The following is a 14,954-nucleotide window of genomic DNA, read 5'->3' as shown; positions in this document are numbered from 1 at the left end:
GTTGTCCTTCAATAGCTACCACGAGTTCAATATGAGTGTCGGGAAATCAACTAGCTGGTTATGGACAAAGACGGAATAAGTTTTTTTTGGAAAAGATATGTATGCATGCTAATGAGATGCATATACAATGGAATTGATGCAATGAGATGCCATGTAGTTTTTTGTTTTTTTTCGGGCATAGGTTCAAAGATCTGAGGTACAGATGAATCTAATTGTTTTCCACAACAGGGTTCTCACCTGTTATGATCTATAGTTTTTACAAAGGACCCCAGAGTCATAGATCCAAAAGAATGTTTGCTGCTTATGGTAAATACTTGTCGGTCGTCAACTCCTTCAAAGGAATCTATTATGGGTGAGGTTCTTGTACCGACCCTTACGAGGTTTCCACCTCAGGAATCCACACTATGCAATCATCGACTTCGGTTCTAGACATGGTTCCCAAAGTCATGGATTCACAAGAATGTTTTCTGCTTATGACAAATACTTGTCGGTCGTCAACTCCTTCGAGAGAATATATTCTGAGTGAGGTTTTGATATCGATCCTTACGAGGTATTCACCTCAATAATCCATACTACGCAACCATCATTCCTAGTTGGCTAAAGGGTTCAATATTCTAAAATGTCCTTAGAGTCATGGGCCCCTTTGAAACATCGAAGCTTATGGCAAATACTTGTCGGGGGACAACACTTTCAAAAGAATCTACTCTAAATGTGGTTCTCGTACCGACCTTTACGAGGTATTCACCTCGGGAGTCTGTACTAATCAACCATCTTCTTATCTTATGTTTGTTACTCTAAAGTCGGGTATACAGTCTTTCCCATAAGGTTTGCAAACATAGTATCAATCTAATACCACAATATAATGGAACCATACAACATATTATATAACAATATAGAAATAACAAGAGCATAAAATAAAGAAAAGTCATACAAGTAAATAACATAAACACACAACACAACAAACTATACTTGACTCACTCAGGGAAATACCATCCCTAGTAGAGTCGCCATTTGTCGTATCTTGAAAAATGAGAACACGAAGCTCGCAAAGCGCAATTGCGCGCTCATGGGATGGACTAAACAGAGTTGCCACTAAACTTTATTTATTCCCAAAAAGGAAAAAGGAAAATATTGATAAAACCCCTAAAAGGAAGACAACGATATTGTTCGTTACAACTAAATCAAGGTGCAAGAGTCGATTACGCAAGCAAAAGGTATTAGAACCCCTCACGTTTATTGTAATCAACGGGAACCATTTGGTTAGTTGTGCATGTTAGTTTTAGGTTATAAATGTTAGGCTTCTCGAGTTATTAAAAGGGAAAAGAATATGACAAAAAAGTTTATTTTTATTAGGGTGCTTGACGAGACTTTAAATCTCGCTTCTACGTACATTTGGGTTCGATGGAGAACTCAAGGCTTACATGGTTCTGGGTAGAAAATGTTTCTTTATTGGTCGATTTTAGCGAAAGCTACTTTGTGTCAATCGATGAAAAACATTGCTTGCTACCCAAAACAAGTGAAGAAGGGAACATTCACATCATGACCGAATGGATTTACAAATTTAAGTGGATGATACATTGTTTTTGCATCGTCTTGAGACAAAATACCTTTTGTTTACGAAAAGGGTTTAAGGATCAATCGCATGACAGAGAGAAAATAATTTGATTGGTTGGAGGTGTTTTGAGTAATGGCGAGAACTTGGATGAGCGAGATGTCCATCTCAAATACTAGCCTCTGGAGCTCGTGGAGTCCATTATGTTCCTTAACTATCTTAATTGCAAAAGGGTTTTGATATTTTTTAGATGTTTTAAGGTTTGATTTAAGAAGTTGCATCGATTAGTTTTGAATGATGGCGAGATCTAGGATGAGCAAGATATCCATATCGAATCTTAGCCTCTAGAGCTCGTGGTATCCACCATGTTCCGTTTCCATCTTTATTGAAAAGTGTTTAATAAGAATTAAGTGTTTTTAATTTTCATTGGAAAAATCACTTGGCGTTGGATCAAGCATTTGATTAACGATTCCAAAATGGTTTGACAAAATGGTTTGAAAGTTGAAAATATTTTGAAGGTGAAACGTTTGAGAAGTTGAGAATGGTAGAAATGGATTGAAATGGTTTGGTCTTTAAGAAAAATACTCGACGTTGGATCGAGTTTTTATTTTTGTTCTTTTTTTGAAAAATGGTTGATTTTACTCTTCTGTTAGAAACTATATAAACAATAAGCAATAAAAAATAAAGCGATAAAATTTACATGTCATGGGAATGGGGGTACATTTTTTTGAATGGGGATATAGGAATGGAGCAATTAAAGCAAACACAATCAAGCAAACGCATGCAAATAAGTGCACATGAACAAAAGATCTCATTGTAATAAAACCCAAGAGAAAAAAAGATAGGAGATAGTGACACACACGCCATATGCATAACATATGTTCATCTTAATTGAATCGAAAGACGTAAAGAAAAAATGGACATGCACGGATCAAGATCATGATGCGAGGATGTGAATCATTGTCACATAACACAAAGACATGCAAGGCTACCGAAAATAGAGTTCAAGTTCGATTTAAACTTAACGATGTTGGATCATTCTAGGCTATCATGAATTGAAATAATTACTAATGTGAAACATGTCATCGCAAAATGGAACAGAATGATAATGAACTAAAAACACTCAACAATGAAATTGTAAAGTGAGGTTTAACGTACACAATGGCAAAGCAAACGGTATTAAACTAAGATGAAGTAAACCTCACAATTGACATTAAAAAAACATATAGCAAAGAAACACACGCAAAAATGATAAGTATATGCTCAAAGCCGGTTTGTACATAGCGACAACGGAGTTGAAATATCGTAAGTAAGGATAATAACGCGGCGAAATCAAATAAATATATTTGAAATAAAATTTCGGCGGCATAACAACATATAAATGTCAAATCCACGGATTAGAAATCCAATTTAAAACAATGAAATAAACTAGAAGCAAACTAATATTATTTACAATATTTACAAAATTGTTTACAAAACTCAGATGCGAAACTAAAATCTGCACAAGCATGATGCAAACGAATCGACACCGATAAAGTTACATTAATATATGGAAAGAGTAAATCATCGGCATACCGATATATAAATTGATATTGAAAATGCGGATCAAAGTCCAATTATGCAATGTAACACAACCAAATAGAAATAGTAGCAGGAACTTGAACACAACCATCTATAAATTGCAAACTAATACACAAAGAGAAGTCTCGCATAGTCCACACAGAGAAATCAACACGCGTAATCGGAACAAATACAACAATAACTTAAATCCGCGAAAGAACATAAAAGAAATTCAAATGAAGTGTTACCAACTGTAGAGATGATGTTCCTATTGTAGGTTGGATGAAGACATTGTTGTTTTTAGCAGCAAAAGCTCCCACCATCTTTAATCCATGACCTTGTAGGCTTAGCTGGTGCAACAACAACCACTGCCAACACACAACCCTCTTTTCAGCACATACGTCCTTTTATAAACCTCACTAAATTAATGTATGATTGCTCTATCAAATATTCACGATAATTAGAATTTACATCACGTTGAACAAAGTGTCGAGCAGCTTGTCTTCGTTCCTCGACGGGGCTAAATGTTGGAAATCAGAATTAAACAAAGCTTCAAAAGTGAGTGGAGGAATGTATGTTATTCGATTAATCAGTAGCTAATATATAGCCATCTTACAAGTAAAAAGAAATAACCAACTCTACTCTTTACATGCCTATAGAGTAGGAACACAAATAACAAACCCTATTTCTCCTAAAGAATAGGTCTTATTCAAATAGACTAAGACTAATAAAACAGTAGATTAAGACAATAATAATGTCCATCTAACATTCCCTCCCTTAAACTAAAACACATGTATTTTAGTTTAACTCTGACGCACTAACCATTCTAAGCATACCACGGAGTTTTTCAAACTGCTCAAGTTTGAGTGGTTTTGTCATCAAGTCTGCTACTTGCTCCTGAGAGTTGCGGTACTTTAATTCTACAACACCTTCATTTACTAAATCTCTTAAAAAATGAAATCGCACATGAATATGCTTAATTTTTCCATGAAAAACTGGATTCTTAGCCAACTGAATGGCAGAGCTGTTGTCATATTGAATTATAGTTCCTTCAACCCGCTCCACTCCAATCTTTCTCAAGATTCTCTTTATCCATATACACTGACAAGCACATAGAGCTGCTGCGATATATTCGGCCTCGGTAGTTGATAAAGTCATCACAGGCTGTTTTTTAGATGACCAGGATACAACTCCAGATCCTATCATGAACACATATTCAGATGTACTTCTTATATCATCAAGATCACCCGCATAGCCACTATCTGTGAATGCCAAGAGTTTTGAAAAACCTTCATTCTTTGTGTAGAGAATGCCTAGCTCAGTTGACCATTTTAAATACCTCAAAATTCTTTTGGCTGCCAACCAATGTGACATAGTTGGTCTAGACATATACCTGCTTATGAGACTTACACCATACATTAAGTCAGGACGACTTATAGTTAAATACATGAGACTCCCAACCATTTGTTTGAACAATGTTGCATCAACTTTAGTTCCTCCTTCATCTTTTGACAACTTTGTTCCTGGTACAATTGGATTTTTCACACTATTACTGTTTTCCATCTCAAATCTTGCTAACACTTCTCGTGCATATCTTCTTTGACAAATAAAAATACCATCAAAATTTTGCAGCACTTCCATTCCAAGAAAGTGCCTCATTCTTCCTAAATCGGACATATCAAACTCTATCATCATTGACCTTTTAAATTCCATACACATGCTCACATCACTTCCTGTAAAAATTAAATCATCTACATAAAGGCTAATTATTAAAATTTTACCTCCTTTTGACTTGGTGAACAAAGTATGCTCACTGGAACATTTCTCGAAGCCTTCACGCAGAAAGTAAGACTCAATTTTGTTGTACCACGCCCTTGGCGCTTGCTTAAGGCCATATAGAGCCGTTTTTAGCTTGTAAAACTTCCTTTCTTCTCTTTTCTTAACAAACCCTTCAGGTTGTTGAACAAATACTTCCTCCTTGAGTTCACTGTGAAGGAAAGCACTTTTTACGTCAAGCTAAAAAACCTCCCAGCCAGACTGTGCTGCTACTGCAAGTATTGCTCGAATGGTATCGAGCCTTGCTACTGGTGCAAATACTTCGGCGTAATCAACTCCATACCGTTGTGCATAACCCTTAGCTACCAATCTCGCTTTATGTTTCTCGACATCCCCATTTTCATTAAGTTTGGTCTTAAAGACCCACCTAACTCCAATAGGCTTGGCATCCTTAGGCAAATCCATCAATTCCCATGTTTGGTTCTTCTCTATAGCTTCCATTTCTGCTTCCATAGCCTCTTTCCACTTCTCACTTTTGACTGTCTGCAAATGAAAATGGATCATTCTTTGTTACCATCATCATTGCATGCATATCTTCTTCTTCTGAGAGACTTTCTCCTGTTTCATAGTCCGCCATCCATACTGGTTTTGTTCTGACTCTTTCAAACCTCCCTTCAGCTGTAACTTCTTGAATGTTTACTTCATTTTGTGGTGAATAATCGGAAGGAGTATTTCTGACCTCCTCAATATTATCCTCGCCGACATGCTCTTTTTCACTTTCATTATCGTCTTCTAGCACATCCAAAATCAGTTCTTCTTCAGTTCTTCCCCAATCCCAGCTCTCTTCTTCTTCAAATTGAACATCGTTGCTGATGATGGTCGTCTTAGTGGTTGGATCATATAATCTATAGGCATTGGATTCATTGCTAACCCCCAGGAACACACACTTCTTGCTTTTGGCATCTAACTTGCTCCTCTTTTGGTTTGGAATATGAGTATGTGCTATGCAACCGAAAACCCAGAAATAAGTTGTTGTTGGCTTCACTCCACTCCATGCTTCCTCCGGAGTTTTCTCTTTTACCGCTGCTATCAGGCTCCTATTTTGAACATGAACACACCAATTTACAGCTTCTGGCCAAAACACTTTTGGAACTTTCTTATCAGCTAATATTGAGCGTACTGCATTCATGATTGTTCTGTTCTTTCGTTTGGCAACTCCGTTCTGTTGTGGAGTGTATGCTACTGTCAACTGCCTGCTTATACCATGAGCTTTACAAAATTCTCCAAATTCATTTGAGTTAAACTCACCTCCTTTATCTGTTCTCAAACAAGTTATATATGCACCAGCCTCTTTTTCAATAAATGCTTTGAAATTCTTGAATGCACTAAAGGCTTCTGATTTTTCATGTAAAAAATAAACCCAAGTTTTACGTGAAAAATCATCATTAAAACTTATGATATACCTTTTGTCACTGTTGGAAGCAGGTTTGATAGGCCCACACAAATCAGAATGCACAAGTTGAAGTTGCTTTGATGCTCTCCAAGAACTTTGTTTTGGAAAGGATCCTCTATGTTGTTTGCCAACCAAACAAGTTTCACATAACTTTTCTGGAACTTTGAGCAGAGGCACACCGTCTATCATTTTCTTGTATGCAAGTGTTCTTAATCCTGAGTAATTCAGATGGCCAAATCGACGATGCCACAAGTGTGACTCTTTCTCGGAGGAAAGTTCAGCCTGAAGACACATCGAATTTCCTTTTGCTGCCATAGATGCTAACATATAAAACATTCTATTTCCACTCATGTTAGTTTGCATAATTAACCCTCTTTTAGGATGATAAACTTTACAAGTCCCTTGCTGAATTAGAATAGCTAAACCCTTCTCCTGAAGTTGCCCTATGCTCAACAAGTTACTTTTCGACTCAGGTATGTAAAAAACATTTGAGATTACCTGAATAATACCATTTACTTGAAGCCGTACACTCCCTTTAGCTACCACTGCCATTCTAGTGTCATTCATAAGCTTCACTGTTTGTTTAAATCCTTCCTCTAGCTCCGAGAACCATTCTTTGTTTCCGGTCATGTGATTTGAACACCCCGAGTCAAGAAACCAAGCTTCTTCTATTTTGGTTTGACCAGCATCAACATAAGACATTAGCAGAACCTCTTCTCCTTCTTCTACATGTTCAGCGTAGTTAGCCCGTTTCTCCCAATCAGGACACTCATATTGAAAGTGTCCCAATTGATGACACTTGAAACATTCTGTAGTGGCTCTATTCATAGATGACCTCCCTCTTCCTCTACCTCGACCCACTCATAATGAGCCTCTGCCCCGTCGTGGTTTGTCGTTATAAGAAATTCTTAATGCTTGTTCTTCCTCCTGATTCACATGCATTCTTTGCTCTTGAACAAGTAAACTTCCATGGAGCTCATCAACAGTCATAGTATCCATGTCATTTGACTCCTCAATTGAACATATAACATAATTGAATTTGGCAGTCAAAGATCTCAAAATCTTACCCACCACTGTGCTTTGATTCATATCTTCTCCATTCACTTTCTTTTTATTTACCACCATGAGGGTTCGTGAAATGAAGCCATCGATCTTTTCTCCTTCTTTCATAACCAGCATTTCAAACTCCTTCCTCAATGCTTGCAGCTGCGCTCTCTTTACTTTGGTTGATCCCTGGTACTTCTGTTTCATTGAATTCCATATCGCCTTTGATGTTCTTTTGTCAAGAATGGTTTCCATGATCTCTCTATCAATCGCTTGAAAGAGATAGTTCTTAACTTTCAGATCTTTGAGTTTTGTTTCTTCGACACTTTTCCTCTGGGCCTCACTTGCCGAAGAAGTCCCGATTGCTGGTGCTGGAATACCTTCATCCACCAGATTCCACATCTCTTTGCTCCTGAAGAAATACTCCATCAACATCGACCAATGATCATAATGGCCGTCAAATCTTGGAGTCACAAATTTCTCAGAGTTTGTCATGCTTCACTCACTCTCACACTCCTATTTGGTCAGCCCCCTTTTGAAAGCTCTGATACCAAATGTTGGAAATCAGAATTAAACAAAGCTTCAAAAGTGAGTGGAGGAATGTATGTTATTCGATTAATCAATAGCTAATATATAGCCATCTTACAAGTAAAAAGAAATAACCAACTCTACTCTTTACATGCCTATAGAATAGTGTAGCGGTGTATTCGTCGCTATATGATTTATCGATTAAACCATAAGCAAAGCATACAATGATTTTCGAGTCGCCACCGCACTTTTATTTATCCAAAGGACTGGCTAAAAAGCGAACAAAAGCCTAAGAAGTTTTACACGTAGAAAACTAATAAAAAGATCAGAGATTCTGGGTAAGGGGTAAATTACGCAATGGGAAGGTGTTAGGCACCCACTACGTCCTAGGTACTCCTAGGGAGCCCTTTTCACACTTGTTGTACTAAATTGTTATTTGTTATGACATAAGCATTGTGCAAACATGATTGGGATGGTGAGAAAAGAATATACAATTTTATTATTGGGTTTGAACGGATGAACCCGCTGCCTACGTACCTTCCATCAAAGGTAAGGATCAAAACGCCGTAGTTCGGCTAAAAGATTTCCAAAAGTTGGTGGATTCAGTTTTAAACACAAGCACTGAGGCTTTTCATTATCAATGGGAGAACACTCGACCAAAACCAACATCCACCATGCGAGGATAGCTTCGACGTACTAGAGGGGTTAGCCCTGTTTTCAGTACGGAAGTCTTACTGTCGACTCACTAAGGATAGGCAAGATTTACATCAACCACAAAGATAATTGAAACCTATGGCTAATGCATGAAAAGATTAACAATGGACAAAGCCAAAACAAGTGAATGAGTGAAGTTAATTGATTGTGATTATGAAAGTGAAGTCAAAGTATGATTAAGATTGATTTGAAAGAAGTATTATGAAAATGGAGTTTGAAAAAGTCAAGGACTTGGGTCCAGGTTTTTAGTTTGGAAAACATGAAGATGTTTGCACAACACTTATGTCAAGTTTGGAAGTAAAGGTGTGAAAAGGTTTAGGACATAATGGGGATGAATGGATGAAGATGGATCGTAAAACTTCTTAGAAGGTTCACCTCTTGAAATCATATAGAAGATGATTCAAGTGTGTCCTTTGGAATAGGCAATGAATAATAATAATGTAAGCAGACAAATGATACCGGATGCCATTCAATGGTCTTACTCCAATCTCACAAACAAAAGCGGATACCGGATACCACTAGATGGATTTACACCAATCTCCTAAAACAAAACTGGATATCAGAGGCCACTCAATGGACTTATACTAATCTCCTAAAACAAAATGAAACTTGGATACCGGATGCCAATCTGTCTGGACTTATACCAATATCCAACATATGATCATAGGAAAGCAAATGCCAACTTGCAGGGACTTACAATTGCATCCTCTCATACAACAAACAACGCAACATGTGATCATAGGAAAGCAAATGCCAACTTGCAGGGACTTACAATTGCATCCTCACACACAACAACAAATACAAAATAATGGATGTCAGATGCCAATCTGTCTGGGCTTACTCTAAAACACACACAGTATGATCCTAGGAAAACAAATGCCAACTCGCAGGGACTTACAATTGCATCCTCACATACAATCAAACAAGTGCATCAAGCAAATATAAGATGAGTGGCCAAGGTAATGGTCTTATACTCACTTCCATATCATAGGAGCAATGGCCAATGGATGGTCTTACAATTGTCCTCAATGGGTAAACAACAATGATAATGTCACAAAGACAACTGAGATGATTATGCATCAATGAGCAATAAATGATGGTAAATGCATAGCATACAGGCAAACAAGTGCATATGAAGCAATCAATCAATCAATGAATAGCAAACAGCACACTCTATAGCCAAACAATGGGGGGCTCACACAAGAGGGTTTGACTTTGAAAGTCCACTGTAATAGGTGAAGGTCGCTCTTAACCTTGCCATTGAGAGGCTAAGGTGAAGCAGATGAATAGGAGATGAGGGGTGTGCCTCATTGCTTCTACCTCAGATCAGAGAGAGCATCAAATAATAGAAAGTGGGGGAGTTCAGAAAGATGGAACTCTTTCCCCATTATTGACTCGATTAGATCTTGGGTTTTTATCTCAATGCTTCAACCATGTAATGGGAGCAAAGAGAGGACACACTGAATAGTGGGGGATAGATTGCTTATCCCTACCTTCCACCAATTGCCTTACTTGAAGGACTTTTCCTGCTTGGGACAATTTTAAACACGCACAGGCATTGCCTCTTAAGGAGGACTTCAGACAGTTTGCCCGGTCAAATAACAGACCGGGTCTCCAGACTACATGAAGAAGAAGTAATTATACCTCAAAGCAAATGCTAAATAGCAAAGCAAGCAACTAAAGCAACTAAAGTACCTGAAAAAGTCAAACTTATTAGTAAACAAATCAACAGTTCAAACCAAAAGAAATGGATAAACAACAGTCAACCATAAACAGAGGTGCCAAGGCACAAAGCCAAACTTATATGAGTCACACCTACAAAACAAGGGTTAGCACAATATATATAATCCAAGTCAATCAAATTTGAATGATCTTTGAGGCATTGGTGCTTAACCTGAAACAATAGCTCAATGGTAAGCTCAAAAGACCACTAGGACTAGCCTAGGGTCAAAGATGAAAGAAAAAAGTCAAACAGCAAAGGAAAGTCAACCCAATTCATGTTCAAACATTTAAGAAGCAATCTCAATTGGATTCATAATCAAATCATGCATCATTGTCATTTCATATGCAAAAGAATGCAAAGCATGGCAAGAAAGAGAACAAATAGGTCAACAGCAAGACTTCATCCAAAAGTCAACCCAAACAATCTCAAAAAATTATGAAATAAATCACATTCAAACCTAACATCTATCATGGTAGACATGTCAAATTTCATTGCATTTGGATGAGAGGAAGGCAGTCAATTAAAATCAAGAAGTCAACAAAATTCAAGTGAGCATAATGAAAGTCAACAAGCATGGGTCAACTTCAAAAAATCATATCAATTTGAAAACAGAAGAGAAATGAATGAGGTTAACACCAATGCAAAGGTCAAGATGTCTAGTTATCACATATGAAATTTCATGGTCATACAATAAGATTTGAGAATTTCACAAAAGATTTGGCAATGTGTACAAAATTTGGTCACATGTCACAAACCCTAAGGCCATTTAAAAACCACTCATCCAAAAATTCTGGAAAAATAATGATAAAAAAGTAGAGATCATGATGAACACAACACAAAAAATCCCATTGAATTTGGATCAAAAATGAGCAAGTTATGATTTTTGGAAGATTGGTCATAAAAATGTGAAATAAAAATGAAATGATAAAGCAAGAATGACATAAATGTAATATTTGACTTCACTAATTGAAACGACACCGTTTCAGCCAGGCAAATGGAATATTTCAATTGGTTGGTGACATGAGACCATGCATGCACGTGAAAGGGGCAGAAAAATCTGGGGACACACAATTGGGGATTAGGGTTTCACATCTTCATCCCTCCCAAAATCGAATTGCTCAATTTCTCCCAAAAATGTCAATTGATTACACCATTGTAAACATTAAACAACACACAACAACATCCTAACATTGGTTTTTATTGATTTGAGCTATCCATCAAGTTATATGCAAAATAAGTTTGGCTCATCTATGTTCATTTCAAAATAACTCAAACATCACTTGACCATTTCCAAAACTAAGGCCAGCATTAAACTCAGCATTGAAAGACCTATTCAAAACATGTGTCAATTTTAAAAAAGGTGGAAGTGGAAAACTCACCAATTTGGAAGAGCAGTTGTGTTGCTGATGCCTTTTGGTGGTTTTGAAGTGAACAGCTGCACCTTAGGGTCCCAGATGATGATTGATGAAGTTAGCTTTGCTTGAGGTGGCTTGTTTTTGGCATCAATTTTGGACCGTCATGGCTGAGGCCTTTTCTAAAACAGTGCTAGAACCAATGCTTCCAAGTGTGAAAAATGTGATTGCAATGTGCTCATGATGTTGCCTTGATGATGAACCAACAAAACAAGGTCAGGGCATTTGGAGTTTTTGGACTGAGTTTAGAAAATGCAAGAAGAGGTTTGAGAGCACAATGTTTTTAGGCTATGTTGGATGATGCTATCATGGTTCCAAAGTGTGAAATGGTGGTGAAAATGGCCAGGTCTAGGTTCTTGGTGCCTTTTGGAGTTTGACAGGTTTCTTTGATAGATGCTAATGGTCCAACATGATGAAAGGTTGATGAAAAGGTAATGGCTAGGTTTTGTCCCTTTTGAAGTTTGGACAGGGTTTTTAGGGATGCAAAGCAAAATAGATTGAGAGAGTGTATGAAGTTCTTGGTTTGTTATAGTTAGGTTGGCTGCAGAGCTGGTTCATGACAGGAAAAGGGTGGAAATGTTGCCAAGCCAGGCCAGGTTAGGTTGCTTTTGTGTTTGGACTGAGAATTTGGAAATGGCCAAAGGTGAGTTTTTGAGAGAGAGAGTGTTGTATGCAATTGGTTATGTTGCTGTGTTATGTTGGCAAGGTTTGGCCATGAGAAATTGAGATGAACAAGACTGGTATGGTTGGCAAGGCAGGATGGATCTATTGCTGTTTCATGACAGAAAAAAGGATGGTGGACTGCTGTTGGTCCTTTCTATGTGGTAAGGTAGGTTTTTTTTCTGAAATGCAAAGCAAATAGCAAGGGTGAGGTTTGGGAATGCTGTATGCAGTTGGATGGTGGCTAGCTGTTTGTTGGCAAGGCAAGGTTTTAAAACACAAGGCAAGGCCCAGTTTGAAGGAGGTTTTTTTGGTGAGTGAGTTAAATCAGTGTTGCAAGGTTTGATACTTTTGTGCTTTTGACAGCCAAGATGAAATGCCAATAGCAGGTGAGTTTTTGAGATAATGCTGTATGCAGTGTGGCTAGCAGATTTGGTTCTTTTGTTTGGACAGAAAATGGCAAGGTGAGGGCAAGGTTGGTTCCATGATTTTCTGCTGTGGATGGTGGTATGCTGCTAGCAGCTTTTTCATGACAGGAAATGCAGTTTCTTTTTTTGATGTTCTTGTTTGAGGCAGGGCCAGGGCTAGGTTACCTTGGAAATTTTATGGCAGGGAAAAGGAAAATGCAAAGCAAGGTTGGTTCCATGACAGTGTGGTTTTATGCTGGTTTGTGTTGCAAGGCAAAGTTGGCCTACTGCTGGTTTTTCATGGCAGGGTTACAAGGCTTGGTTCTTGTTCTTTTGTTATGACAGCCAATGATAAAAAAATCCAAGCAAGCAAGGATGAGGTTGAAAAATGAGTGAAGGTGTTTGTGGTGTGCTGCTACTTGTTGGTTCAAAATGCTGAGTGGAATGTGCAAGGCAAGGCAGGTTAGATCATGCTGCTGCAGGGTTTTTGGAAACACAATGCAAGGTGGGTGAAGTTAGGATCAGTCATGAATGGTTCTATGACAGGAAAATATGATGGAGGGCACTGTTGGTTTGATGATGGCTTTTGGTTTTGGGCTTTGACAGTTTTTCCTTGAAATGCAACAAGTGAGGTGTGTGTGAATGTGAAGTTGGCTAGTCCTTAATTCCTCATGACAGGAAAAATTATGGACCATTCTGCTTCTTCATATGGCAAGGCAGGGTTTAATTTCTTTTTTTGAAGTTTTGGCAGCTTTTTTCAAATGGCCAAGGATCCTGCTCCACAGAATGAAGTTTTTTCCTTTGTTATGCAGCCCCTAGTCTTCAAAATGACAGAAAATCTTTCCCTAAAATCTGCTATGGACAGTACAAGGTAAGGTGTGGAAGCATGGATGGATGGTTGCAAAGTACCTTCACTTTCCAAATTTTAGGCAAGTTAGTATGGCCCCTTGTTTTGTTGTTGGTTAGGCTGCAAGTGAGGCTTCAAAATGACAGAGAAATGATGCATAATGCTGCTGTTCTTTTGAGGTACAAGGCATGGTTGTGGAAGCATGGACAAGTATGGTGAAATTGTACCTTTCTTACAATTCAAGCAACCAAGTATGGACTCATGTACTGCATATTTTGACTTTGCAAACACATTCTAAATGACATTTCTGAGCTGTTCCAATTGGCCAAATGTTGAAAAAATGTCTATATCAAAAAGTCAACTCTTGGTCAAACTTGCATTTAAATGAAATAGGTCAAAAAAATGCCATTTTGATTGGTGAAGTTTTGGCTCATGAAATTTATATTTTTGGAAAGAGGGGATCAAATGTGACTTGTAGGAAAAAACCCCACCAAAATTGGCCAAATGGTTTGAGAGATATGGCCTTTTGAAGTTCAAGATTTTCTGAAATCGATTCGATCATAACTTGCCAACCACACATGGGAATTGAGAGTTCTAGGACTTTTTGGAAATGGGAGAACAAGATCTTCAACTTTCATGTTGGGCAAAAATTCATTTGAAGCTTGTATCATGATGTAAGTTTGAGGATCAAGACTTTCCATTTATGGCAGGTTTCAGTTACAGGTCCAGTTTCCATTTCTGGAAATTTTCTGTTTGACTTCAAATTCTTCCATGATGAGGTTGGACATGACATATGAGGCTTGTATAGACATGAATGAACTCCTTCAAATCAATTCCATCCATCAAATCACTGATTAAATGGCCAGTTGACCAAGTTTGACTTTCTGTTGACTTTTCTAGGGTTTTGCATGATTGAACCACTTCTGATGAATTCCAGACCCTAATTCCTTGAGACCTTGATTTCCAATGATGTCCCAAGTTGTGTGAACTCTTGATTATTGGTCATGGTGCCCAAATTCTGCAAGAATGGCCATCATCCATTGCTTTGACTGACTATTGACTGTCTTTGACCTAATTGCTGATAATTGCTTCAACTGCAAGCAACAAGGTTAGACTGACAATATTTTTGTACTTTTTGGATGATAAACATATGAAAAGCAATAATATACAAATGCAAAACATGCTTGGTGATCAAGAACCACACACACAAGGCAACCTACCCACTAGGAGGGAAGCAAAGGCATGCAATGATCCTTGAGGCTATGATATGAGATGATA

General features: G+C 37.8%; 1 protein-coding gene across 1 annotated transcript; it reads right to left on the bottom strand.

Moving 5' to 3' along the window:
- Positions 1 to 7,202: 7,202 nt before the first annotated feature.
- On the bottom strand, positions 7,203 to 7,880 carry LOC127128808 (uncharacterized). Its single transcript, XM_051058177.1, has one exon. The coding sequence runs from the start codon at positions 7,878 to 7,880 to the stop codon at positions 7,203 to 7,205; it is 678 nt and encodes a 225-aa protein (XP_050914134.1).
- Positions 7,881 to 14,954: the final 7,074 nt, after the last annotated feature.

This window comes from Lathyrus oleraceus, chromosome 3, assembly GCF_024323335.1.
Source record: "Lathyrus oleraceus cultivar Zhongwan6 chromosome 3, CAAS_Psat_ZW6_1.0, whole genome shotgun sequence".
NCBI lineage: Eukaryota > Viridiplantae > Streptophyta > Magnoliopsida > Fabales > Fabaceae > Lathyrus > Lathyrus oleraceus.
This window is presented reverse-complemented; position numbering and strand designations above follow the sequence as displayed.

Excerpts from the sequence above, each read along its gene's own strand:
- LOC127128808 (XM_051058177.1), bottom strand. The coding sequence starts at position 7,880 with ATGACAAACTCTGAGAAATTTGTGACTCCAAGATTTGACGGCCATTAT.